Source organism: Vipera berus (assembly GCF_964194415.1).
Source record: "Vipera berus genome assembly, chromosome: 2".
Classification (NCBI taxonomy): domain Eukaryota; kingdom Metazoa; phylum Chordata; class Lepidosauria; order Squamata; family Viperidae; genus Vipera; species Vipera berus.
In genome coordinates this window covers 175,418,667-175,444,815 of record NC_138203.1, presented here as the reverse complement: position 1 = coordinate 175,444,815, position 26,149 = coordinate 175,418,667, and the positions used below count along the sequence as shown (strand labels likewise).

Sequence of the window (26,149 nt, the reverse complement as noted above, 5' to 3'; positions counted from 1 at the left end):
GGAAACTCAATTCGGGAATTCCTATGGGTAGTAGCTTGGTGTCTGACAAGAAGAAAAAAACAACAATAAGTGTTACATGAGCCAGCTTCTCCCACTTCCAATTTTATAGAAAAATAATCTAGCTTCTTCAGAAATACAAGCTAACTCCTATTTGCCTTGATATTAGAAACCCAGAAATAAGCACACGCAGGGAAAACAACACAGGAGAATACAGAAACCTAATCCTGATTCATAGTGTGCTACTTAGGCTTGTCTCTTAAAAATGTTGTTCTAGTTTGGGGTTTGTAACCTGACCCCCCCTCCATTTTCATGTGCTCCTCTAAATAGCACTAGTAATAGCTCTTAGACTTATATACCACTCCATAGTGCTCTAAAGCCCTCTCTAAGCAGTTTACAGGGTCAGCATATTGCCCCCAACAATCTGGGTCCTTATTTTACCAACCTTGGATGGAAGGCTGAGTCAACCTTGAGCCGATGAGACTTGAACTGCCAAACTGCTGTCAGCCGGCAGTCAGCAGAATTGTCCTGCAGTATTGCATTCTAACCACTGCGCCACCAGGCTCTTAAAGCCCCTTCAACCACAGTTGTGAAACGCTGGTAGTATAAAGGCTGAAGCTGGCAAGTGGAATCCAACCCTTCTCAAGCTAGAAGATGGAACAGTTAAATTTACACTTACTTGAAAAGGGTCGAAATTTAATTCCTAGAGTTTTATGTATAAGTGTACGGGCTTTGATTTCTGTATTGTACAACAGGTGCTTTTTTAAAAAAAAATTTCACAGAAATAGCTTCTTAGCATTTAACTCACTGAGTCTATGAGCTTCTCCTGGAAGCAAGTTCCTGAAAAATTTGGAAAACTAAGATGTATTGCCATGCCAAGCATAAGTCTGTCAAGTGGCTTGGCTCATTGCTGTTCTCTGGTAAGAGAACTCTAGATTAAGCTCCAAAATAGGCTTAAAATGGGGGGGAAATGGGGGGGAGAAACATCTCAGAATCACTCCCCTCCAAAACATTAAGTGAAGAACCTTAAAATTCTCTTCCTGTCTATGTCTATAATATGGCATCACCAACTATACATCACTGCCATGCTTATTAAAACCCAAGACCTCCCAAAATCTTTTCCCGTCAACTGTAACATCTGGCCACAAAGAAGGAACATACCCTCCTGCTCCAGCTTGAACATTAACTGGGATAAACCATGCACATACAGCTCCTTAGAAGACCATAAATGAATATACATTCTTAATAGTGTGGAAAGATTGAAAGATCCTATTGACTTCTGACTTGGTTCATGTAGTTTCTATTAAACTCTTTCTACAAAATCAGTAAATTAGACCCACAGTTCCAGTTACATACAAGCAATATCCGGGGAAGGGATTCCAGTTCTGGGCACAGTTTTAAAAGCAAAATCTTTCACTAAAACCTGGCAAATAAGTGCCAGCTATTTAAATGTTTTTTTTCTTATTGTTCTCTGTCATCTACCACGATTCATGTGCTTATTTTTGCGGCATCAAAAGATACTCCAGGCATGAATATAACTGAATATAACTGTGAGCCAAACACCGCTATGACTTGATAAGCTTCCTGCTTCTGCTTCCTATCTGACACTAAAAATACAGGGGGGCTGGGTTACACATTAAAAGACTGCAGTGCAGAGTTGGTGAATCACATACATGCTGCAAACCTGAAGAACTTACTGCCAGATTCTCCTAACTTGTCCTTCTTCTAATTGTAGTTGGACACACCATGAGGAGATTACTACAATCTTCTTGGCTCACGAATTATTTTTAATTGGCATATCCTTGATTTCCGAACAGTTTAAAGAAATAGGCTTTTATGAAGCAAGCCTGAATATGTGATCCTTCAAGTGTTTTGCTTTTCCCCACAAGGATTGCAGCAACATTTTTTCCTTGTAAACTGCTTTGTGCTGATTGCTCCAAAAGATAGGGTAGAAATCATCATCTGACTATCATCTGACTATCCAATGGCCCACTGCTAAGGTTATATATCAAAGCAGACATAATATTTTTCATCTTGTTCAAATATTTCTCTGGCTAAAAGAAGAAAAACAACAATAATCACACTGGCAAGGGAAAAAGAAAGTGCTAAGGCATTGGTAGTGCCTGGGGCTTTAACCCTCTGTCACTGTGATCAGAACTGTGTCCATGACAAGAACGTTTCACAGGGACCTCCCCAATGGTTAAATAGCTCATATGCAACCAGTGCAATGTTGGTTTGGAACCAATTTATTTGTGAAGTTCAAAGCTAATAATCTTAATTCACTAACCTCTCTCCATCTCCTTAGGGTACTGTGAACCCTTCAAAGCTTGGAAGCCATATCTTATTACTTTCTGATTCAAGCAACCTTCATTTCAGAAACTAGGAATTCCATCTATACTAAATATTCTTTTTGACAGAGCAGAGAGGGAAAGTCTTAAAATGCAAGGAGAAGGAGGAGGAGGAAGGGGAAAGGTACAAGAAAGTAGCTCACCACAAGTTTCCTGTCCTTTAGTACATAAAAGTTCTTATCTGGTATTCTGCTCCAGCACAAAAATAACTTTCCATTGCCCTCTGGTATCAGGACAATAACAGCAAGCACTGCATATATTAACCCAGGTTGGAAGCCTGCCAGTAAAATGTCTCGATCTCATATGGAATCCAGATTGGGGTGGAATTGAATTAAATGACTAGAAGCTGGTTAAACTTAAACTTGGGAGAACAAGTTGGTGAAAAAAAGATCAAAGTTTAAGTAAGCCTTAAAGGAAGACTTTTAAAAGAACCAAAGCAATATTTTATGTGTTGTTTTTAAAAGAAGGAATAAATGTGAGTAGGCATGGATTTGGATTCATTTCAGATTTCTGTCACTCAATTGTGCAATTTACTGTAACATTTAAAGCCAAATATTCCAGGGCCACCACTGACTAAAATAGCACAATCAGAGAGAAGAAACTCCTGGAGTTATTTCTTCCAAAATGGAACGAAAACTGATGAGAAAGCGATCTTAGAGAACATATGCTTCTGGGTTATTCTTGACAACAGAAATTCAGAAAATGCTCATGTACTTATTTCAGTGTTATTTTGTCATTCTAGTGTGGCTGGGTATTTTCTACCGCTAGTTGTAAGCAGTTAGGTAACTCAAGATCTGGTAATTTAAATTCTAGAACTAAGATCAATTAAGTTTACACTGATATCCGTAGAAGCTTACAGAAAGAGCTCCAGTAAGCACTCCAAGTAAGTGTCTGCCTCTGGCAATTCTGCTCAGTACTTTCCTAATAACAGAAACTGTTGTTTGTTTAATCACCATCTTATCTGGATTCCTGGATAAGCTTGCAGAGAGCTTTTCGATGGCTTATATTCCTTTCAGACAACTGAATTAAGTGCACAGAGATCTCTATTAGCATCCAGTACATACAGATTCTGAGGGCAAGACTTGTATATGCCCTTTTCCTCCCCATTCAACTCTATTCTGCAGATAAATGTCTTCAGACTATCATCTTAATTGTGATATAATCCTAGGCCTGTTTACTCAGTTTTAAGCCCCACTGAGATAAGAACTAAGATATTAAATGTAATAAGCTTATAAGTAAATTTTATACATCAAGCTAATAAATGGGACTTGAGGCTCAACTTTTTTTTTTTATCCCATTTATATCCCGCCCTTCTCCGAAGACTCAGGGCGGCTTACAATCTAAGAAGCACAAATCAATGTGCTTAGCAATAGCCTTCATTCTATGTATATGCCTGCTTATTAGGGCTTTCGCCCCCTCCCCCTCCAAGCAGCATTATTACAAAGTCAGCTTGAAGACTATATGCCCATCCCATGTCATGACAGATACATAACTCCATCATCTTCAGATAACACAATGTGACAGTTTCCTTTCTCAAGTCATAATGTTCCATGACTTTTAGTGACCACAGATATAATAAGCCTTCAGCAGGGTGATCTGTTCCCAGATCGATTCTTCAGTTGTACCAGGGGTGGTACCCACTGCAACCGTAACTGAATCCATCTGCCTTACCTCTAGTTGAGTGTCTCTGTGATGCTCTTTTACCATAATGATTTTTAAAGGTAGAAGGTATCGATTTGCATATATCAATATCAGTGGTATTCGCAATTAGTGCAGGTTCGCATCCCACCAGGCTCAAGATTGACTCAGCGTTCCATCCTTCCAAGGTAGGTAAAATGAGGACCCAGATTGTTGGGGGCAATTAAGCTGACTTTGTAATAATGCCGCTTGGGGTGTGTGTGAAAGCCCTAATAAGCAGGCATATACATAGAATGAAGGCTACTGCTAAGCTTGTAAGACGCCCCTCGGAGAAGGGCGGGATATAAATGGAATTAAAATAAATAAAAATAAAATAAATATATGCATAGACCTCTTTCAATCTATTTATCTCTGTGTCATGCTTCAAATTTGTTGGCATTCCTCAGTTAGAACCTTTACCTCTTGTTTATCTGTTGCTTGTCATATTTTTGTTGATAGTCCACTGATTTCTCTAGCCTTCTAACTTGATAATGACCAGAAGTTGATCTAACTTCTGGTGGGTTGTTTAAAGAAGGAATAAGCTCTTTTCTCAGGTAAAGTAGACATTCAATTATTCTAGGGGGCTTAAATTTGGGGGCTGAAGAAAAATGGGGAAAGAATATGAAAAGATAAAGTCACTTGCTCTAGCTTATTTTAAAGCAACCTAGGCCCCTAGAACCAGCTTTAACAGAGTTTTGTGAGCCAAACATAATGATCTTTTTACAAAAAGCTACATTTTCAGCTTCAAAGTATGTTATACCCAAAAGCAGTAGCAGGAGGGAAGCTCTCCCTTCCCAGTGATGGATCCTTCTATAAAATCAAATATAATCCATAAAAGAGGCCTTTCTTTCTTGTGCTAATCTTCCACATATACTAGCTGGTTCTGCCAGTATTTGGAAAAACGTGATACAGATTATTGGAAACATAACCCCATAGCCTTATTTAAGAAAAAAAGCCCAGTTAGTTCTAAGCTAGCACTAGCTTTTTGTATAATTCTTGTTCTTTTTTGGATAAAATGATTTTGTCTCAATACAACCATCCAGTAGAGAAATTTTTAAGAAGATGTAATCCTACAGAATTATGCAGCCAAGTGGTTGATGCTGGGCCTCTGGCACTTGGAATAATAAGACATAGCATTTCTACATTAGTATTTGAGAAAGAAATTGGATACCTTCATTCAGAAAATTACACAAAAAGAAAGAACACTACTTTCATAATCAGGAAGGATACAGATAGCAAAGACAGTACAGGTAGTCCTTGGCTTATGACCACAATTCAGCCCAGCATTTTTGTTGCTAAGCAAGACAGTTTTTAAATGAGCTGTGTCCCATTTCATGACCTTTTTTCCCCCACAGTTTTCAAGTGAATCACTGCAGTTGTTAAGCGAATCATGAGATTATTAAGCGAATCTGGCTTCCCCCAATGACTTTGCCTGTTGGAAGCCAGCTGGGAAGGCTCCCAAGGGTGATCGCATGACCCTGGGACATGCAACTGTCATTAATACATGCCAGTTGCCAATTGCCTGGATTCTGATCACATGACCATGGGGACGCTGCAGCGGTCATAAAAGTGAAAACTACAAGTCATCTATTTCAGTGCTGTTGTATCAGTGACTGAATAATATCAATTAGACTTCACAGGACAATTCACTAATATAACAGTTACTCAAGTTTATGACGATGCAAAGAGAGAGAGGCGATTAATGAGTTTTATGGTAAAGTTCAATCTGAAATTGACGGAATAGGCAAATAAGCTGTGCTGCTTGTAATTGGACTAGAAAAGGTTGGAAAGAGAAAAAGGCAAATGTGGTTGGATTATATGGCCTGAATCAATTATTGGTTTCTGCCAATCCAATGATTTTTTTCATTGTTAATACAGTTGTCAAACAATCAAAACAACACTTTTATTAGTGAACATCATCAGAGGGAGTACACAAAACTCAAATTGACTAATTATTGGTTTAAGAAAGTGGAAGAGTTATATTATAATAGCAAAAATGTGTCCTGGAGGTGACTGTGGAACTGCTCACGTGCAAGTTCCAAATCAAGCTAAAGTGGAAGATCAAAGCCAACAAGTTTCCACAGTATGATCTTTAGCGTATGTACATCATTGTCAAGAAGAACATTAGGAATTGCTTTGAAGTCCTGAATCTCATTCATACAGAACCAAATGTGAAAAAGATCAAGAAATAGAAGAAAACAAACTGGATGTCAAAAGAATGGGAGTTCGCCAAGAAGAGAAGTCCAAGCCAAATGCAAACCCAAGAAAGGTACGGATCTCAGGAACTTAGCAAAGAATTTCAGAGAGCTGTTAGAAAAGACAATAAACAGTATTACAACAACTGTAACGATAGAAACAAGCATGGAAAAACTAGGAGGAAAAATCAGTCTTATTTCAAGACTAAGGCAAATCAAGACACTTTAAGGTCACCTAAGAACTGTTCAAATGGCATTTCTTTGCTTCAAAAATCCTGCCCTCCTGGATTTTTGCTATTGGAAAGAGGATTACATTTAGAATAAAATGTGAAAAGCAAGAGAATCTGGCCCAGGCATATCAGCTACCCTTTTAAGCCTAATTAAAATGTTGGCATTAGGCCAAATAGTTCTTTCTCATCATGAAAATATTGTAATCTCTGTTATGGACATTACCAGGATTGAGGCATTCACTGTAACCAGCACTAAGTACTGGCAGTTCAGTCCTGAAAGGATTAAATACCTTGATTCATATCCAAAAAGGCTCTTAACATTTTCCTGTGCACCTGAATCCACAATATTTTTAATGTGAGACCTGTGAAAAGCTAAAAAGAATTTCTGATTGTTTTTATTATAGCATGCAATCGGAGACATCTCCACTTCCTTGCTAAATAATTACAGTGAAATTATCAGGGATTTCAAAGATTAACTACAGTGAAATTATCAGGGATTTCAAAGATTATTGGTTGACAGGAAGTCAATACAAGAGGCTGGATGTTGATTGGAAAAATGATTTTGCTTGGTAGCTCAGAGGATAATCCCATCCGCTGATAATTTGAATTAAAGAGTCAAGATGATATATTTTAGCTGGAGACCCCATAACGATGCTGTTAATTTAATGCAAATTTGGTGAGGTGGAGTGTTCCCATGCAACTGATATAAAAAAATGGTACAGAAGGTCTTAATTTAAAAAAAAATCAAAGCAAAGCAAATCCAGACGTCAGCACTTCAGAGGAATTTCAAAGAACAGTGCAACAGCATGGATAAACAATGAGTCAGGCATGAAGCCTTCTTTCATATAAATCTTCTGAGTAAACATTAAATATGCCATGCTAACTATAAAATTTGATCACCTGTAGTCAAAACTACTGGCTAATAAAACTACCAGGTCGCTCTTATGCAGTGCATTATTTTACTAAATAAGGAAGATAAGGCATTCTGGTTAGATTTCATAATGATATTTATAACCTTGTTTGAATGAGCTTGTTGACATAGCATGGTGTGCCAAACCCAAAGAGGTCCCAGATTCTGTAGCTGATAAACTACTACCCTTCTGGCATGTCTTAGAACAGTGATGGAAAACCTTTTGGACTTGGCCTGTCAAAAATTCAGAAAGTGCCTAACTTGACCCCCTCTGAACAAAAGAGAAGCAATTCTCTACTTCCCCACCCATCTAAGCAATGATGGGATTCAAATATGTGAACAACTGGTTCTCTTGTGGATGCCACTTCTGGAAGTCCATTCTGGGCAACAAAAAATTAGCTACCTGTTCTGCCGAAGTGGTGCAAACTGGCTGAATCCCACCACTGCATCTAAGCTACCCTGAACAGCAGTATGCAACGGTATTTTGCAAAAGCAGATCCCATTCTCATGTAATTTTCCAAGGGTCTGGAGACTACGTGAGCACAGGTCCATTCTTGTGCGCACGCTCCATTCTTTGCACAGTCTCCATAATCTCTGAAAACCACACAAAAGCAAGCCCTGTTCTCACATGATTTTCAGACACTCTGGAGGCCACACAAGAGCCCACCCCATGCTTTCAAGAATAGTTGTTGTGTGTTGGTAAATGATGACATGTGATACATGTATCATAGGTTTGCCATCAATGACTTAGGGGAAGGAAAGTATGACATTTATGGTTAGACTACAATGATTTTTCAACAATATACAGCTGGAAAAAATAGTTCTACTTTTCTGTTAGGAAGTAGAACTGAATCATAGGATCAAAAGAGATCCTATACAGCTGGTAGGGAGATGCTGTTACTCAGAACCTGTTTATAATTTATTACATGCAGATGTTTGGAGAGAGACCATCTCATCACCACCCCCATAAATCTTTACACTACACCTGAAGAAGTGCTATACCCAAGGGGCATATTCCTTCAATTCAGCAAAAATCATATGGGAAATACTTGGTTATTATCCCTTAACTTGATTATGGTTGAATGTAGGCATTTATAAATTCCTACAACTACATTCTGGACTTTAAAATATAGGAAGCCCATTAACCAGCAGAACCAGCTGCCTTATAAGAAACAGATCTCATCAAGATAGAAGAAATGTTTGTTAAAGTTTAACTTGCCTGGTAAAAAAATATGTTAAAAAACCCTGAAGGTAACAGGGCTTTATATTTCTGATTTCCAGTAAATTAAGTTTGCAGACCTTGGCTCTGGAACAGGAATAGGTTTTCAGGGAAAACCAAGAACTTGAACATTTTTAAGCACTTAAAATACATGGGGAAAAATTGTCACAAACTAAAATGCTTTTTTTAATGAATAAAAGGATTGGAATCCTTGATGAACAGCTGCAAAGGCAGAGTATTCAAACTCAGTAAGGGACCCCAACTTTTCTTCCTTTCATTAAAAACAAACTCAGGCAGAACACTCTTAAGAGCGTGTATGTGCACAGTTGTTACCTTTGACAAATTCTTCACCAAAAGTCCTCTTTGTTAATTCTAAAGTGACTGATGAAACTACACAGTAGGATTGGGGGGCAGAAAGGAAATTACACATTTTCCTAATTTTCTTCACAGTGATCAGGAATGCAGCTAGTAAGTACTTGTCTTTATTTGAAATGGGTAAATTGGAAATACAATCTGTTCTTTCTGGATTAGAGTGGGAAAGACTTCACTAAAAGGAACAACTTTTGCATTTCATTTGTTCAACTTCCTGATGCAAACCTTTCTTCCCCACTGTATTATATACGTTGATAACCTGCTTTTCCAGCCCAACTGCTTACAGGACTATTACTACAATAGTAGTAGGAAGCTATTGATAAAATGCAGAAAAGCACCTTAGCATGGCATTTTTCCTAATGTCATGCTCATAGGAAAGACTGACAGAAGCAGCAAAAGGTGACGTGCTATTCTAGGTTGCAGAATTTCTGAGAAACTCTTGCATTAGTTCTTTCTAATGATGTAATTTTAACCATAAGATAGCAAATTTCAGCAAACTAGCAGTTCATTTCCCCAGCTCTTGAACTGACAAGAGCATTAGTATCTACCATAGAGGAATTCAAGGCATCACCATAACAATATTGCCTCAAACTCATCCTTCGATAAAGTGTGGTGAATTGAACAAAGGTACAGTTGCTTCTGTCAATCACAAGCATAAGGATTTGTCATCAAACCCAGCCTACAGAAAGTGTAGGAGTAAGTCCATCATGGCTTCTTTATTCAGAATAGTGTCTTCCTCCAAATTCTGTTGTCAGCACTTTCCAAAAACTGAACAATTTGGATAAATAATGCTATATAGTACAGCAGCTCAGGATCCAAGAGACATTCATTTACAACGCAATGTCCATGTGCTGCACAGTGTTATTTGCAAAGTTCAGACTGAGTCAAAAGGAGTGTCAACTAATAAAATGTATCTGTTAAAACCCTGGTCCTCCACCAAACACAGTTTGCTTATGTGTTGATTTTCATGGCAGTGTTATGACTAGGGGCACAGCAGGTCCTTAAAGTAAGATAAGATGATGCATGAACTTTGATCACAGCTGGATTAGGATAAGAGGAGAGCAAAAATAAAGGCAGGTTTTAATAATATCATCTGAAAGTTTTTGTTTTTGTTTAAAAGGCAGTCAGTCTGTTAGAAAAAATAAAAACATTTTGGAAAAGAGTAGATTAACAATTTTAAGACTTTTTAAAGCTTTCTGTTCTATAAAAAAAACCCAGCAGGCAATAGTGGCGAATATCTGTAGCTTGGGTATATACAATGAGGGAGAAGATTGGTTCTCTGAGCTTGTGGGTTGATTTCCAAACGTACATCTTCAGTGGAGTTTAAGGGATGTCAGTGTCAGTGTTCTTCTGTTTATAAGGGCTTCGTGTAGTCAGTAGTTCTTGTGATGATGAGGTCCAGCATGCTCTACTTGAGTATATCCATAAAAAGGGACAAAGTGACTGTTTTTCTCATGTCAAACTAGGACCTATGCAAGCCTGACTTGGACAAAAAAACAACAACCCCACAATCTACTTCCAGTTCCTCAAAAGTACAGGTTAAGGCCACAATCCTATCTGCATTTCCATGGGAAGAAATTCTCATTTAATGGATGTTAATATGACTGCACTACATAGAGAAAATACCAGGGGAAATACTATGGGTACCAAGTTACACATCTGCATTCCAAAAGATGCATGCATAGCTGGAAAACTAAACTAGAATTTGGATTGAAAACAAAACTTTGCGTCTAAAGAGCAATATCCTAAAGGATAAAATATTTCCTATTTTGTCATTAAATGTTCACAATAAAATAAACCGCTGAGCTAATGTTTGGTTCAGATGTCCCAAATAATATCCAACAATCAGAAGGACTGCCAACTAAAGAAACAGGAACATGTTCTAAGAGATTTAGCCAGCTAAGGCAAATAACAATGAGAAATAATATGAAAGACAGCATTTATATTGCATGTGACATGGAAAGCATGAAAAAAGGAGTTTGATTTCCAAAACAAAGATAAATCTTTGGGAAAAATTCTGAGAACACATTTAAAAATTGTGAAATATAAGGGATTTTACAGCAGTGGCAGACCTATTTAAAATATTCAACTTTAAAAGCATAAGACAATGCTGCTGAATTACAAATATTTTTGAAAGCAAGATGTCTTAAGTTAGTTATAATGGCAAATGCGCCACCTATCAGCTACTAAGGGACATTACGGTTCTATAGCAGCCAGAGGTCAAGACATTACATACACATCAAGGTCAATACAAAGCAGACATACTTTGAGTTGACACAAGTCAACCTTATCAGGAAAAAAATCTAGGGAAAAAAATTATATACAAGACAACATTTTTGCTGCACGGATGAAAAATGGAGCCTGCTTAAAAATAAAGAAAAGCATGCCAAAAACTAAAAATAAAGTAGTGTTGCAATCATTATTAATATCTGTAGTACATTCTACCAGAAGCAAGAGATAACTGTTGAAAATAAAAATTGTTAGCTCTGAAAGACTGTTGAGGTCAACGGTTCTTTCATCTATCTACACATCAGTGATGGTCTCTAGGAAGGAAGTAGCACTTACAAGTGCCCTGCTTTCAGAGACATCAACAGTGGATGAACTGACTCAAAATGATTCAACTGCAAGGCAGTTATAACGTGTTAAAGAAACAGTTTTGCCCTCTCTGTATATAGGAGCTGAATAAGCAAAACTACAACTTACCACACCACACAACAAGGTATATATATCACTGTACTGTGGCCCTTGTAGGGTGATAGAGAAATGGAAAGAACCATCACTCTTCCATAACAAAGATTAAATAGTCCAATACAAGAACAAAAACAAGCAAATGGAGAGGGGAAAGGATTAGCAACAACAGCCTGGTTGAATTGCTGGACAGGATGCATGGAACATGCATTATATTTGTATATCAACTTCTGTTTTGGAAGTAAGATCTATATAGAGAACCAACCATGTATAAAGAAGCCTTAAGCCTATAAATAGATATACCTCTTTTTTAAGTTATTAAACTGGGATGAAACCTATCTCACCATCTAAATACATTCATAAGGAGAGCAGGAAAGGGATAGACAGGTATGTGACTTGAATCTCAAGGTAACAATTGCAAAGCAAACATTTGGAGTTGAGCAAGCAAAAGATTGCATAGATAGACTCAGGGGGAGGACCATTAATAAGTTATTTATATATGTTGTTTGTGTTTAAAGTTTTCAACACTTTTCCTCTGTAAAAAAAAGCAAGTTTAGAAGAGTGTCTGAACAGCCCTGGGATTGAACCACATTGCTACTTTTCAAGTACAAACAGAAAAGTCAATAACACTGTAAATCAGATGCAAGGCCAAACAGAAGTAACTGTATCACAACTCACCGGAAATCATGTGCAAATCAGATGCCATCCCCTTGCTTATCAGTTCATACTGGAAGCCTGTAATCTTCCGACTAATGTCCTGCTGAGGGGTAGCCTCTACAAAAAGCCCACCTTGGTCAAAGTTGAAGCAATGCACTCTAGTCGGATTGTGATCTCCCTCTTGGGCCAGTAGTTTTAGTTCTCCAGTTTTTTCCAAATAAATATTTGCTCCTGCAGAGTTCTTATAAGGTTTTATGCAAACAGTCCAATGTTTGTAAGAGGAAGAGATAACATTGGGCCGCAGATTGATGATCAATGCTCCAGTGGGATACATCCATTCTATGGTTCCTTCAGAACAACGGAGGTAGACTTGTTCAACATCTTTTCTGTGGGACTCGTGAGTTAATCCACTAGGGAAAAGAAAGAAAGAAAGAGACATTATAATAAAAGTGCCTTGATTTATTCTACAAGAATATTATATGCATTCAGACAAAACCCATTGCGCAACACTTGAAAGACGATTGTGGAAAATGAAATAATGAAATAATGGCTTCAGGCAGACATTTAAGAGTTTGGAAAAGCTTCCAATCCTATTAAGTTGTATTGGCACTTGTCTCCACTAGCCAAATTAATCAAGTCTGCTAACATCATGTCCATTCCAAACCATAGAGTAAGGTTCAAATTAAGACCTTCCATAAAATAAATTAAGCAACAAGACCAAACTGTTTATGAGAAAAATGGATTAAACACAATTTTCAACCACAAGTCCAAACCATATGTGGCAATCCTACCAACCAACATGAAGAATGCACTTATGTACCATAACCAGACATTAGATTTCCAATAGATTATTTAAAAAATGGTCAAAAGCAATTTTAATAATATAAGTGTTAATGTTAATCTTCTGCAGAAATTTGCTGTGGGAGATATGATTTGGAGTGTGGGGAGAATACAAGGGACAAGACACAATTCTTATTTAAAATAAAATGCTTGCCATACTGGTGATGCAACAAAGTATACAGTTCAGTGGTTTCATGAGAACACTCCAAGAAACTTAAAATTTTAATCATTAGCATCATCGTAACATCACTTTACTGGCTGTAAACTAAGGTTGTCAGTCACATCAAGAGTTGACAGCTTGTGAGAGAAGGAGCTAGTTCTTGACCTTCATGCTTCTGGCTAATTTCAGAAATGCAACTCTCAATGGAACATTTGAGTTATTGCCAGTTTTAAGTGTTAAAAAAGTGGCAATCTGTTGGTGTTTATGGTTACAAGAGTACAAGAATATTCTTCTCAAAATGTGACTGCACTGTTGTGGCGGCCAGTTAAACTCAGAACTGAATCAAAACCACTTCTCAAGGCCCCAACTGCTGATCCTACCAATTCTGGGTTCCTGATCACCTTCATTTATCAAATGAGAATTATAATTCAACCAAGCTTACAGGACTGTTGCATGGCTGAATGCAGCCAGAATAAAACAGCCATAGTACAAGAACTATAGTATTTAAATAAAGTCCTACTTGATGAAAGTGCGAATTTGCTATTTCTTCACAATAAAGTCAATGCAATTGGCTCAGAAGCACAGTTTGTTCCAAAATACAAAAAGCTGTCCAGTGCAAAAAACTGAGTCCTGAATTAATCCACACATACAACCTATATTTTATCAATGGCCTTAATGTAATTTGTTGAGTGGAAGACGTTCCCACTTCAAAATACCATGGATTATTTGAAACGTCTCCAATGCCAAAATATAACCTTTCAGTTTGAAAGAAAAGCAAGAGTATTCATGCTTTGAAGTTTTTAGCAATAAGTGACTCTGGAACTAAGCACAAACACAGGTCTGCAAGCTTTTCTTATGACTAAAAGGAAAGAGGGTGCATTGTTTTCATTGAAGCTAATGATATAAAAAAAACCATAAAGGAATGAAGCAGAATTGGAAAGACAAGCAAGTCAGGATACAAATCTACCAAATTCCTACTGAATAGATGATTCACAATATTGAATGCATTTCAAAACAACTTGGGTTGACTTGGCTAAAAGCTCATGACCTAGTTAAAGCTGTCACAGTTGGTGGAGATGGAGAGCTCTCTATGGCTTGGAAGATTTGGTGGAGACAGAAAACATCTGCACAGAGAGGTTAGATGATTCATTACTAGAAGGTGTTAAGAGGTCTGATGGACCAACAAATCTTTCCTTTCCGGATAAATATGGTGATATCAAGTGTCTGAGCTAAGAACAAAGCTAATCTAATCCACATTTATATATAGCCAGTTCCAGGACCAATTGCCAAATTACCTGATGTTCCTGTTATCTACTGTATGTGAAGGATTATTCAACATATTATACCAAGCAAGTTAACTGCTCATATGTTGAAGCAAACCTGCATTCACTTTCAGGGTGTGGAAAAGGCTATTGACACTTACCATGTGTTTTACATATATAAAATGATGTTGATTTGATTTCAAGCCAAGGATAAATGGCCAAAGCTCTTACAAAAATAAGACAACCAAAATTCATAACTTACTTCAGCCCCATTTGCGGATACAAGACTATTACATCTATGCAGTATTTAAGTTTTACCTATGCATGACCGTAAGGCCATATAATACAATTAGGCAATTAGACTTAATGGAAAAACTTCAGAATTACCTAATCCCACCCACAGATAAGAAATTGCCTTGTTTACTTCCAAACCGAGATATCCCAACAGTATTCATTCTTACAAAGTGAAACATGCACTGACAGCTACAGTAGTTAAGAATATATATAAAACTGTGGCTCCCCTTTTTGTTCAGAACAATGTTATTTATAACTACTAATGGGAACATCAGGCATTTCTAAGACTGACCTGCTATGGGACCAGTGTGACAACTTAGAAAAAACAGGGTTGTTTTTTGTTTTTTTAAAGAGGAACTTACTTTAAATGGGAGGCCTAGCATTTACACCTTTGTTATCATTGAAATCTTTCAACTTTGAAGGCCGGATACCACAGATTAGTGGCAACTTGTACTTTAGACCTCATCTGCTGCCACAGTAACAAATATAACTTCTAAGGTTACACAGCCAGAAAGAAGAATAGGCTATATTCCTGCATACAACAACGAGATAATCACTGTATAAAAAAACCTTTAGAGAAAAAGTCCCAGAATTTTAAAGAAGGGCAATTAGGCTGGACAAAAAAGCCTTCAGAATTCAGAATTGCTTACTATGGCCAAAGGATACTGAAAATTGTAGTCCAATGTATCTGCAGAGCATACAGCTGTCCTAGAATATGAAAAGCTCTGCTGCTCCAAACTTTTTTTAAAAGTCCAATTTTAAAAGCTAACAGTTCTTAAGAATTCTCACGTACACATTAATGTCTATTTATTCATCACCAATGTTAACAGATTCAAGCAGAGACCACCAGCTCATGTTAGACAGAAGAAAGGAAAGATATTTTGCAGCATCAGTATCAGTGCCAGAAGCCTCTGCTCGTCCTGAAGTAAAATGGCGAGTCCCTCTCAGCACTGGCCCTGCTGAACTTGCCTTTCCAGAAGGCCAAGCTGAATTTGTGACTTATATCCCTTCATATTCATTAGTTCATTCTATTTTTTTATTTATTTATAACAGCAGCCTACTGGATTTAATGAAGGCAATCTTGACAACCTGAAGTTGCGTGGATTTGAAGTCCACACATCTTTAAGACACCAAGATTTGAGAAACCCTGGATTAAGGACATATCAGTAGTACTTGGGAGGGGGGGGAAGTGTTTTTGAGAAAGGGGAGAGCACACACACAGCACTTGTTGGAACTAAACCAAACTTTTTTTCCTCAGAATCACAGAGTGGCTGTTAAAAGACAGCTGTGTAATATTAGGAAAAACACAACTAGTTTAAGGAACTGCTGATAGGAGCTGGATGAACCCCTTCATGAACCCTGGAGACCTTTTGGCCCTTCAATATTAAAGTACTGCACGGTACTATTATATAGTCCAACTCGCACTGGTGGCCAGCAAAAAGCTTACTCAAAGCCCATGAGTTAAGAAATGAAGGCAACAGTCATCTTCTACTATTGCTGCTTATTGACCAGTACTTAGAATAACTATATGCCTATTGCTGGACATTATGCATCTTAATACATTTAGGAAGATAGAGGTAACTATGAGAAAACTTTCATATATCCAAAATTGCTGACAGGCAAGAATCCCAAGGAAGGTTCCAGATAGGACTTTCCTAGTCCTACCTGAAGGTGCCCGGGACGGGACTTAAAACCATGAAGCTTTCTGCTCTCTCTTATAACATTCTGCTGGCCAGAACAGTCTGACTTAAACCCCACCCACCTGTTTGGTCAATTCCATCTATTTTTTTCAAACATCTGATGTTTTCTTGTGCAATTGCAAGTGTCAGCAAGCATGCATCATTCCCCAAAACTAAAATATTTAATGACAGATTGTGGGGGAGGGGAGAAGTGTTGGGTAAGCCCATAACAGGGAAGTGAGTCATGCTGCTCACACACACATCCCTTGTGGCTGGAATTCAGGACACTGACAAGCCCAGAAGAGAGACTTCATTCATCAGTAGAGTAATATATTAATGGTTTAGTGTTGCAGCTGAGAGACAGATATAAATTGGGAATACTGCCTCTGTCCTTTATTTTATGAAGTGAGTCAAGCAAGTCAATCTCTTTAGGTTGCCCTTCCCCCCAATAATATTTCCATTTTATGTTATGGAGACATTGTTGCCACTAATTTTAGGAAGAGATAATCCAGACAAGGATACGGCCTTACCCCCACACAATCTCCTTAATAATCACACCCAAATCAAATATTATAGCTGGTCAGATAGTAATTTTAAAGAAATCTTAGGAGAGATCTACAAGCCAATGCCTATTTTCCAAACAGAGGCACATATATGATCAAAGCAATGTGTGCACATTTATGAACTTCAATTAAAAGGAAAATCAGGCATGAAAGACATTGTTAATTCAATACATGAGCAAACAGAAGATGGTTCCAAGAATCTCCTGTCTGGAATATCCTTTGGTCTAATAAGGACACAGATACAATAATGTCTTTAACATACTTTCAACATCTATAATTATAGATATACAAAATAAGTTTATGTAAACTTGTGAATCATATGAAGTGTAGATTTTTTTTAATTTTGTGGCTACAGCAATTTCTGTGTAGGAGTCCACAACTAATTTTGAGCACTATATAATACTGATGTTGAGAAAAGTTGGTTCTATGATGATTCCAACTCTGCTGCCTAAGAACTGTTTGCTTTGTTACACAAAGTAATTGCAGCAAATCATACCACCAGGAATGTGGTAGCAAAACTGTAGATGATTCCCTGTACTAACTAAACTTTGTTTTAGGTACAGGTCTTATAAACTTATCTGATGACATTCAACACGTGATGCATGCCACTATTTTCAGGGACTTATCTTTCTAGATAATGGAATTATTTTGCTACAGGGCATGTGACAATTCTTAACAGGTGAGATAATCTGTGATAGCTAGAGTTTAACCTTTCCCCAAAGGATTTCCAAAAAAGGATTCTCTCTCCCATAAAATAAAGCAAAACACACACACACACACACACACACACACACACACAAAATTGAGAAATCTGATTCCCACCATTTAATACTGGTGCTACTGCTCTAATATTGCATCCTGTTTCCATCCATTTAAACTTCCCAGTTTGCGTAAATCCAAAGAAATCATTCACTGCCATTCCACTTATTTAAAAGTAAATTGCTTTGAAAACTTTAAATACGGGTTTCAGATGCACATCACTTAGCATCACATTAGATTGACTAAATGAAAGCCTTTTCAAATCTATAGAAGATTTTTGAAACCCACAGGACAGATTTAAAGTATAGGTAGTCCTCGACTTATGGCCACAACTGAGCCCAAAATTTATGTTGCTAAGCAAGACATTTTTAAGTGAGTTTTGCCCCATTTTACTACCTTTCTTGCCACATTAATTGAATCACAGCAGTTGTTGAGTTAGTTACATGGTTGTTAAGTGAATCTGGAACGTTGCAGAAGGGGATCATATGACCCAGGATACTGCAACTGTCATAAATACGAGTCAAATTACCAAGCATCTGAATTTTGATCACCTGTCTGTAGGGATACTGGATGGTCATAAGCATGAAAAATGGTCATGTCACTTTTTTTCAGTGCCCTTGTAACTTTGAACATTCACTAAATGAACTGTTCTAAATTGAGGACTACCTGTATTACTGAACAGTATGTGGGGGGGAGGGATTCAGATGCAGCAAAAAGAATAAATTTAGAAGCTGAAGAGTTTGAAATATTTCACAAGCATGACAATTGACATAACTGTGGCAACTAAGGAATTATGGCCAAGAATTTTCTGTTAGCAATCCTGATTAAAATCTAAAGTAGCAGCAGTGACGTTATGCCACAGGTGTAAAGAGAGGACGCTCAGCTCAGAACATTTATGAGTTAGGTGTTATACAATATAGCAGGTGAACTCAAAAGGAACTCGGGAGAATGTTAACCAGGCTCTGGAGAGCTCCTTGCACACGTGCGCACACACACACACACACACACACACACAAAAGTTTCATGGTTTCCAGGGAACAACTTCCCAACCTACACAGCAAAAATCCAGGTCACCAATCTTACCAATCTCCGCACCCCCAGTAAACCAGAAAACAAAACAAACACACACACACACACACCCAAACCATCCGACTTCTGTAATCCAAGTCGTTTTTAAGGAAATAAACAAGTCTAGCGCTAATTCAAGTGTTCATGAAAAGGCAAGTTCTATAGGGGGGGGGACTGAATTTTTTTTTTTAAAAAAAGCTACATGCTGCCAAAAAAAAAAAAGCCCAGCGTCGCAACTTTGATAAGGGCGAAACAATCTTTTCCAACACACGCAAACACGCTGATTAAACCCTTATCCATTTTTTTCCCTCTCCCTCTCAAGGGCGGCTGAAAAAGCCTCCCGAGTTACGCTGAAGTTAGTACAAAAAGGTAGGAGGAGGTCACCGAGTTACAAGTATGTTATTCTGGTGTTGAGTTGCACTGATGTGGAGGGTGCTGCAGTGGTCAGGAGAGAAACTCTACCTTTGTCTGCTGAGCGCTCTCCGGCTTCCCTCCTCTCCTCTTCCCCCCCCTCACCCCCCCAATCTCCTTCGCTCGTTGCTTTGGCAATATACTCATCCTGAACACTCCTGGAATGTTAATCAAACTGTCCTTCTCCCCCTTCCTTCCAATAAATCAGAGCAAACAGCCGAGGGGAAAAAATTTTCTTTTATCCCTCTTGCAACAATCAAATCCATGTGTCCTGGAGCTTCTGGAGCTAGCAAAAGCCCACGCGGAACTATGCGCCCCCTCCCTTCCTTTTCCGAACGAAACTTCGCTGAAGAGCGGGTTTCGAGAACAGCTAAGGTTTCTCCTCCTTCTCTCCCCCACACACACCCCCGCACTCTCAAACACGCACACCCGGCAGCTCTAGGATGAAAGTGGGGGAGCGGGAGTGGGGAGGAAGAGAATTAGCTCTCCTGGAGCCAAGGTTTCCAAAACTCGCGTTTCGTTTGGCTGACGAACCCCACTCAAAACTCTCCAATCTCAACTGAGGGGGAAATAGGCTTTAAGGGAGGGGGAGGAAGAAAGGGGAGGGGAAGCAACCCTCTCTGCAAAGTCGGGTTTCATCTCTCCCTTTCTGCCCCCATCTCCCCATAAGAGGAAGGAGAGAGATCCCCAAAGAGTCCCGGCTTTCTTTAAAAGCAGCGTTAATCGCCTCCGACTTAGCAACGCCACAACCCAGAGAGAAAGGCAAATCGTTTCGAGCAAGTGGTGGTGGTGGTGGGGGTGTCCTAAAGTCTAGATTCCTCAGGAGCGCACCTTGGGAAACAGATCCCACGAACGGGGATATGCCCGGACAAAGACCCAACCTTTGGAAACACACCTTTATAGCGGCGCCAAGTCCGCCGATCCCACGCCAAACACCCCTTTTGCCCGGCGAGCTTCTCACCTTCCTTTCCAACTGCACAAGTCGCTCGAGTATTGCGCCGTGCAGCCCCTGTCCAGTACCAAAAAGCCCAGCAGCAACAACAGCGGTGACGGCGGCGGGAGCAGCAGCCCGGGCGCCGGGGCTCTCCGCATGATCCCCGCCGGGCTGCCCTAGAACGGATCCACCGGAGGAGGGAAGAGGAGAGAGCCCGTAGCCTGCGCTACATGGCGAGAGAAAACCGGACCCGGAGCAAGCCGCTAGCACGAGCCCATCCCCGCCGTCCGGCCACTCGCCTCAACGGTGCCCTCGCTATCCTAGCCGGCTCTCGCTCCGCGTCCCAAGCTTAGTGGAGGGCGGGCAGCCGCTGCGCCTCGGAAACCACCCACTCCAGAGACCGCGGCTAAAACCCGCAATGGATTTCCTTTTTTTACGGAGCGGATTCCGTGCTCTCCTGGCCTTTTTAACTTTGCTTGCCTAACAAAACCCGAAAAAAGCGCTCGCTCTCTCTCTCTCTCCTTTTGTCACAGTGACAGCAGCCAGTTGAACACGGGTACCGACGGCTTTCCTTATGGGGAAACCTCGCAGACCTCAGTAGATAAGTTCAAGACTGTCACTGCTCCAGTTTGGGTGTTTAAGAAAGAGGAAGCTAAGAACATTGGAACTTCTGCTATGAGTATTTCTCGTTTTTTTTAAAACAATCGCACGTTGTTTAATTAAACTTCAAGGCAGTCTGTGATGTGAGACGTGTAGTATGGAAAAGCTTTGCCATTTTAAAAAAATCGAGAAGCAACTGTGAAGAGTTAGCTGAGGGGAAAATGCATGCCAACTCATAGCTTCGTTTGGTACAACTAGGGCAGGGGTCAGCAACCCGAAACAGCAAAAGAGCCACTCGGAACCGGTTCCGTCATACACACAAAAAAGTGAGAGCCGCAAAATGTGCGCGCGTATGTGGGCACGCATGTGCATGCGCAGAACAAGCAAAAACATACACCACCCCTACGCCCGTACCGCATCCTGTTGCTGCCCAGTGCCGCCAGCTTACGGGGAGGGAGGGATGGACTCGCAGGCCGAGGAAGGAAATGGCTTTTCAGAGGATCCCGCCAGCCCCCCTCAGAGGCAACGGGCCCTTCCCCGGCCGAAGGAAGCCTCACGAGCGTCTCCTGCAGCGCGGCTCCCTCGAGCCGTGAGGCACCTGTGCGACAGCAGCGATGGGTCTCCCTGGCGACGGGCACTGGGTTGCGGCGGTGCCTTCAGCCCGGGCGCCGCCAGAGCCACCCGAGCGCCCTGCCCTTCTCCCGGGACCTCCAAACCTCTGCGTTTGATGAACGCAGCAGCTCTCCAAACGTGGAGGCGGAGGTTTGGAGAGCTGTGCAGCTCTCCAAACCGCCGCCCCGTTTGCAGAGCTGCTGCATTCCTCCGCGTTTGAAAGAAACACGGACGAACGCAGCAGCTGTGCAAAGAGGACGATTTCCTTACTTGTTAACACAGGACCTTTGAACATTTTTAAGTACAGTAATATTTTATCTGAAAAAAAGTCAATAAATATTACAATTGGCCCATGGGGGACAGAAGATTTGGTACATCCCTTATATCAGTCCTTTCAAGAAAAAAAAAGATTTATAATATATCTTTGTATGTCTGGGATGAAGCCACGTTGGCCGTTAAATTTAAGGGGTTTTCAGGGCACCTGGATGTTGTAGTAGTAGGGGGCCAGAGAATGAGCCTAATTGGACTTGATTGGTTTGATGCACTAGGCATCCAAGTAACCGGAATCAACCGGACACAAGTCGCGAGTCTAGCGACAATTTGCAAGGAATTCACAGACGTATTTGATTCACACCACTCAAAGCCAACGGGGAAGTCAGAATCTGTGCAGATTATAAATGCACAATTAACTGGGCCCTTAAATAGCACGCATACCCAGTTCCAGTAGAGAGCCACATCCTGGCATCCTTGCAGGGTGGCACCACTTTTGCGAAATTAGATTTGGCTCAGGCCTATCATCAACTTCCTGTTGATGAGGCCACGGCCGCAGCACAGACAATTGTAACCCACAGTGGGGCATTCAAAGTTAAGTATCTGCAATTTGGGGTCAGTGTAGCCCCGGGCATTTTTCAGGGAATCATGGAACGCACACTCAAGGGCATTCTGGGGGTTTGCCCCTATTTTGATGACTTGCTTATTGCCGGAGAATCAACAGAGGTGCTAGCAAGGAGGCTCAGAGCCGTCCTGCAGAGGCTGCGTGAAGCAGGCCTCAAACTAAAAAAGAGCAAGTGCAGTATTGGGGTCCCTTCAACCAAATTTTTGGGGTTTCGCATTGATGCTGATGGCATCCACCCCACTGAGTCCAAAGTAAAAGCCATTCAGATGGCACCTAGCTTAAAACAAAAGGAGAGCTGCAAACATTTTTGGGCCTCCTCAACTTCTACCATGCGTTCCTTCCTAACAAGGCTGCAGTGGCAGAGCCACTTCACAGGCTCCTAGATAAAAAAAAGCTTCCTGGAAGTGGACTAGCATTCACGAAAAAAGTTTTCAGGACCTGAAAGCACTTCTGTCGGTCAGTTCCACTATCACTCATTTCAAGGAGTCTAAACCAGTTTGCTTAGCGTGTGACGCGTCCCCATACAGGGTGGGTGCAGTCTTGAGTCACTTAGAGCAAGATGGAACTCAAGTTCCCATTGCTTTTTATTCGAGGACACTATCCTCTGCTGAGCGTAATTACGCTCAAATTGACAAAGAGGCATTGGCCATTGTAGCTGGAGTTAAAAAATTCCACAACTACTTATATGGCAGGGACTTCATGGTCTTCACAGACCACAAACTGCTATTGGGGTTATTCACGACCAACAAACAGACACCCCACATATTATCCCCTAGAATGCTGAGATGGTCTATTTTTTTATCAACTTATCCGTATAAGCTGATTCACAAACCCGGCAAAGAGATGGGCCATGCAGACGGCCTGAGCAGGCCTCCACTACAGCAAATCGAACCAGATCCGGCCCCAGTGGCCCGTGTTTTGTTCATTCAGGACTTGCCAGAGTTTCCCCTCCATGCAGGGGACATAGCTGCAGAAACGGCAGCTAAGACACTAAGTAGAGTGCTTTCTTGGGTACACACAGGGTGGCTGGATAAAAGCCCAGGACCTGAATTTCAGAGGTTTTTTTACAAGAAGTCATGAGCTATCAGCTCACAAGGGTTGTATTCTTTGGGGGAACAGGGTAACAGTTCCTACCTCACTAAGAGACAGGGTTTTACAATCACTGCATGAAGGCCATCTGGGTATTGTCCGTATGAAAGCTTTAGCTAGAAGCTACTTATGGTGGCCAGGATTAGATAAGGCCATTGAGGCCCAGGTGCATGGATGTTATACATGCCAGCAATCAAGGCCTGAAATGCCGCATGCTCCAGTTCACGGGTGGGAGGAGACTCCCTGGCTTAGAATTCACATAGACTTCACTGGGCCCTTTCAGGGACAGCTCTTCCTTATAGTGATCGACAGCCACTCTAAATTGCTTGAAGTAATTCCAGTTGCAAACATGACTACTGCTAGGACCATCCATGTGCTTAGGAAACTCTTTGCCATGCACAGGCTGCCAGATGTCGTAGTATCCGACAACGGAGCCCAATTTACTATGGCAGAATTTCAGGCGTTTCTGAGAGCGAACCTAATTAGGCATGCAACGTCGGCCCCATTTCACCCTTCTACTAATGGTCAAGCCGAACGCATGGTTTGCACCACAAAAGAGTCACTGAAGCATATAGTGACTGGGGACTGGCACCACAGACTGGCAGATTTTTTGCTTTGCCAACATTCTACGCCATGCGCGTCTACAGGAAAAGCCCAGCAGAGCTGTGCTGGAGGAGGCGATTGATCACGAACCTGGACAGGTTGCACCCAGATCTGGTGGCAGCAGAAGCCTCTCGTCCAAAACCCCTGAGGGGGCTGCAAATGGGCGACGGGGTGTGGGCCAGGAACTATGGGCATGGGAATTTGTAGGTGCCAGGAAAAATCACTAAAACGTCAGGCCCTCTCTCCTACGAAGTGGGCCTAGAGGGCGGGCGAGTGTCCAGTGCCACATCGATCACCTTAGGAAGCGTTTCCCAGAACGGCCACAAAGCAAGGACTTTGTCATAAGTCCTTTCCTAAGGCCGCAAACTGGCAGCCAGACCGATGCAGACATAGACTCTGAAGGCTTAAACAGCCAAAGCAATGGGGAGTTGGCCGTAGAGGGGGGGGAACCCAAAAGTGCAACATGGGTCCACTGACGGAGAAAGCCAACCTGAGTTATACAGCCACTGTGCTAACTCTGCTGAACAAACTGACTCTGGGGTGGGCCAACCTGGAAAGGCCAGCCAGAGAGCACCGAGCCATCCTGATTCATGTGAACTAAAAGACACTGGTCTACCCAACCCGGCGGACAAGCTAGTAGACCAGGAAGTGCCTGGGTCCCCCAGGCGTTCCACAAGATAACCTCCTGCTTATCTGCAAGATTATGTCCTGAAATAATAAAGCTATAATGTTGTATGTACCTTTTGTAATGCCTGTTGACCTACAAGATTGTCCTGAACAATGAAGCTATGATATAAGAGCCTTGGTGGAGCAGTGGGCTAATGCCTCCTTAAGTAACACCAGCTGCCTGCAATTAGTGCAGGTTCGAGTCCCACCAGGCTCAAGGTTGACTCAGCCTTCCATCCTTCCGAGGTAGGTAAAATGAAGACCCAGACTGTTGGGGGCAATAAGCTGACTTTGTAATAATGCCGCTTGGGGTGTATGTGAAAGCCCTAATAAGCAGGCATATACATAGAATGATGGCTACTGCTAAGCTTGTAAGCCGCCCTGAGTCTTCGGAGAAGGGCGGGATATAAATGGAATTAAAATAAATAAATAAAAATAAAATGTTGTAAAGTGTCTTATTGAGCTGCTAAGTGGAAACCTGTTTTCACACCAATGTTAAGCCTTTGTAATTTGTATTGCTGTAATTACTTTCTGTTGTTGCTATAATGTTGTTTGTTCTAGGGGGGAGGGGTGTAATGTATTGGGATTGCTTTGTTAAGAGAACAGCACATGGTAATTGCTGGAAGGCTGTTTGAGCAGGGAAGCTAACTAACGGCTCCCAGCTCCTCAGACAACCCGTCTCCAGTGCTGCTATTGGTTGCCCCTAGGGTGGCAATAGGTTGCTTCAAACCTATTGGCTGCTGCCTAGGGGCCAGGGTATAAATTGCTGCATCTGCAGCCCTGTTCTCCAGTTCAGATCCTGCAAGCAATAAACCATGATCTTTGCTGAACTCACTTGCCTTGTCTTCATTCCTGCGCAACGAACCCAGTACATAACAATTGTAATGCTAAGGAGATTTCCAGGGGTTCAGATTCAATTACAGGTAGTCCTTGACTAATTACAGTTCATTTACTGACTGTTTGACATTACAATGGCACTGAAAAAAAGTGACTTATGACTGTTTTTTACACTTACAGCCAGGGCTTTTTTTGTCATAGAATGCCCAGAATGGAGTTCCGGCACATTTTTTGGATGGAACCTTGTATGGTAGGCAAAGCGGGTTGCATGACATGTGAGTTCCGGCACCTTTTTCTTTTACAAAAAAAGCACTGCTTACAACCATTGCAAACTGAGGGGCTCAAGGTTGACTCCGCCTTCCATCCTTCTGAGGTTGGTAAAATGAGGACCCAAATTGTTGGGGGCAATAATGGTGACACTACTCAGACAGTGCTATCAAGCACTGTGGAGCAGTATATAAATGTATATGTAAGCAGTATAACACTATCACTATTGCTACTGCAGCATCCCCATGGTCATGTGATCAAAATTCAGATGTTTGGCAATTGACTCATATTTATGACAGTTGCAGTATCCTGGGTCA

General features: G+C 40.9%; 1 protein-coding gene across 1 annotated transcript in view; it reads right to left on the bottom strand.

Moving 5' to 3' along the window:
- METRNL (meteorin like, glial cell differentiation regulator) overlaps positions 1 to 20,598 on the bottom strand; it is a 37,501-nt gene extending 16,903 nt beyond the window's left edge. The window contains exons 1-2 of the mRNA XM_081319955.1: positions 20,291 to 20,598; positions 12,315 to 12,703 (exon numbers count right to left, since the gene is read on the bottom strand). Of these exons, the coding sequence (XP_081176081.1) occupies positions 12,315 to 12,703; positions 20,291 to 20,421 (520 nt within the window). The 5' untranslated portion in view covers positions 20,422 to 20,598. The remainder of the gene's footprint in view (positions 1 to 12,314; positions 12,704 to 20,290) is intronic.
- Positions 20,599 to 26,149: the final 5,551 nt, after the last annotated feature.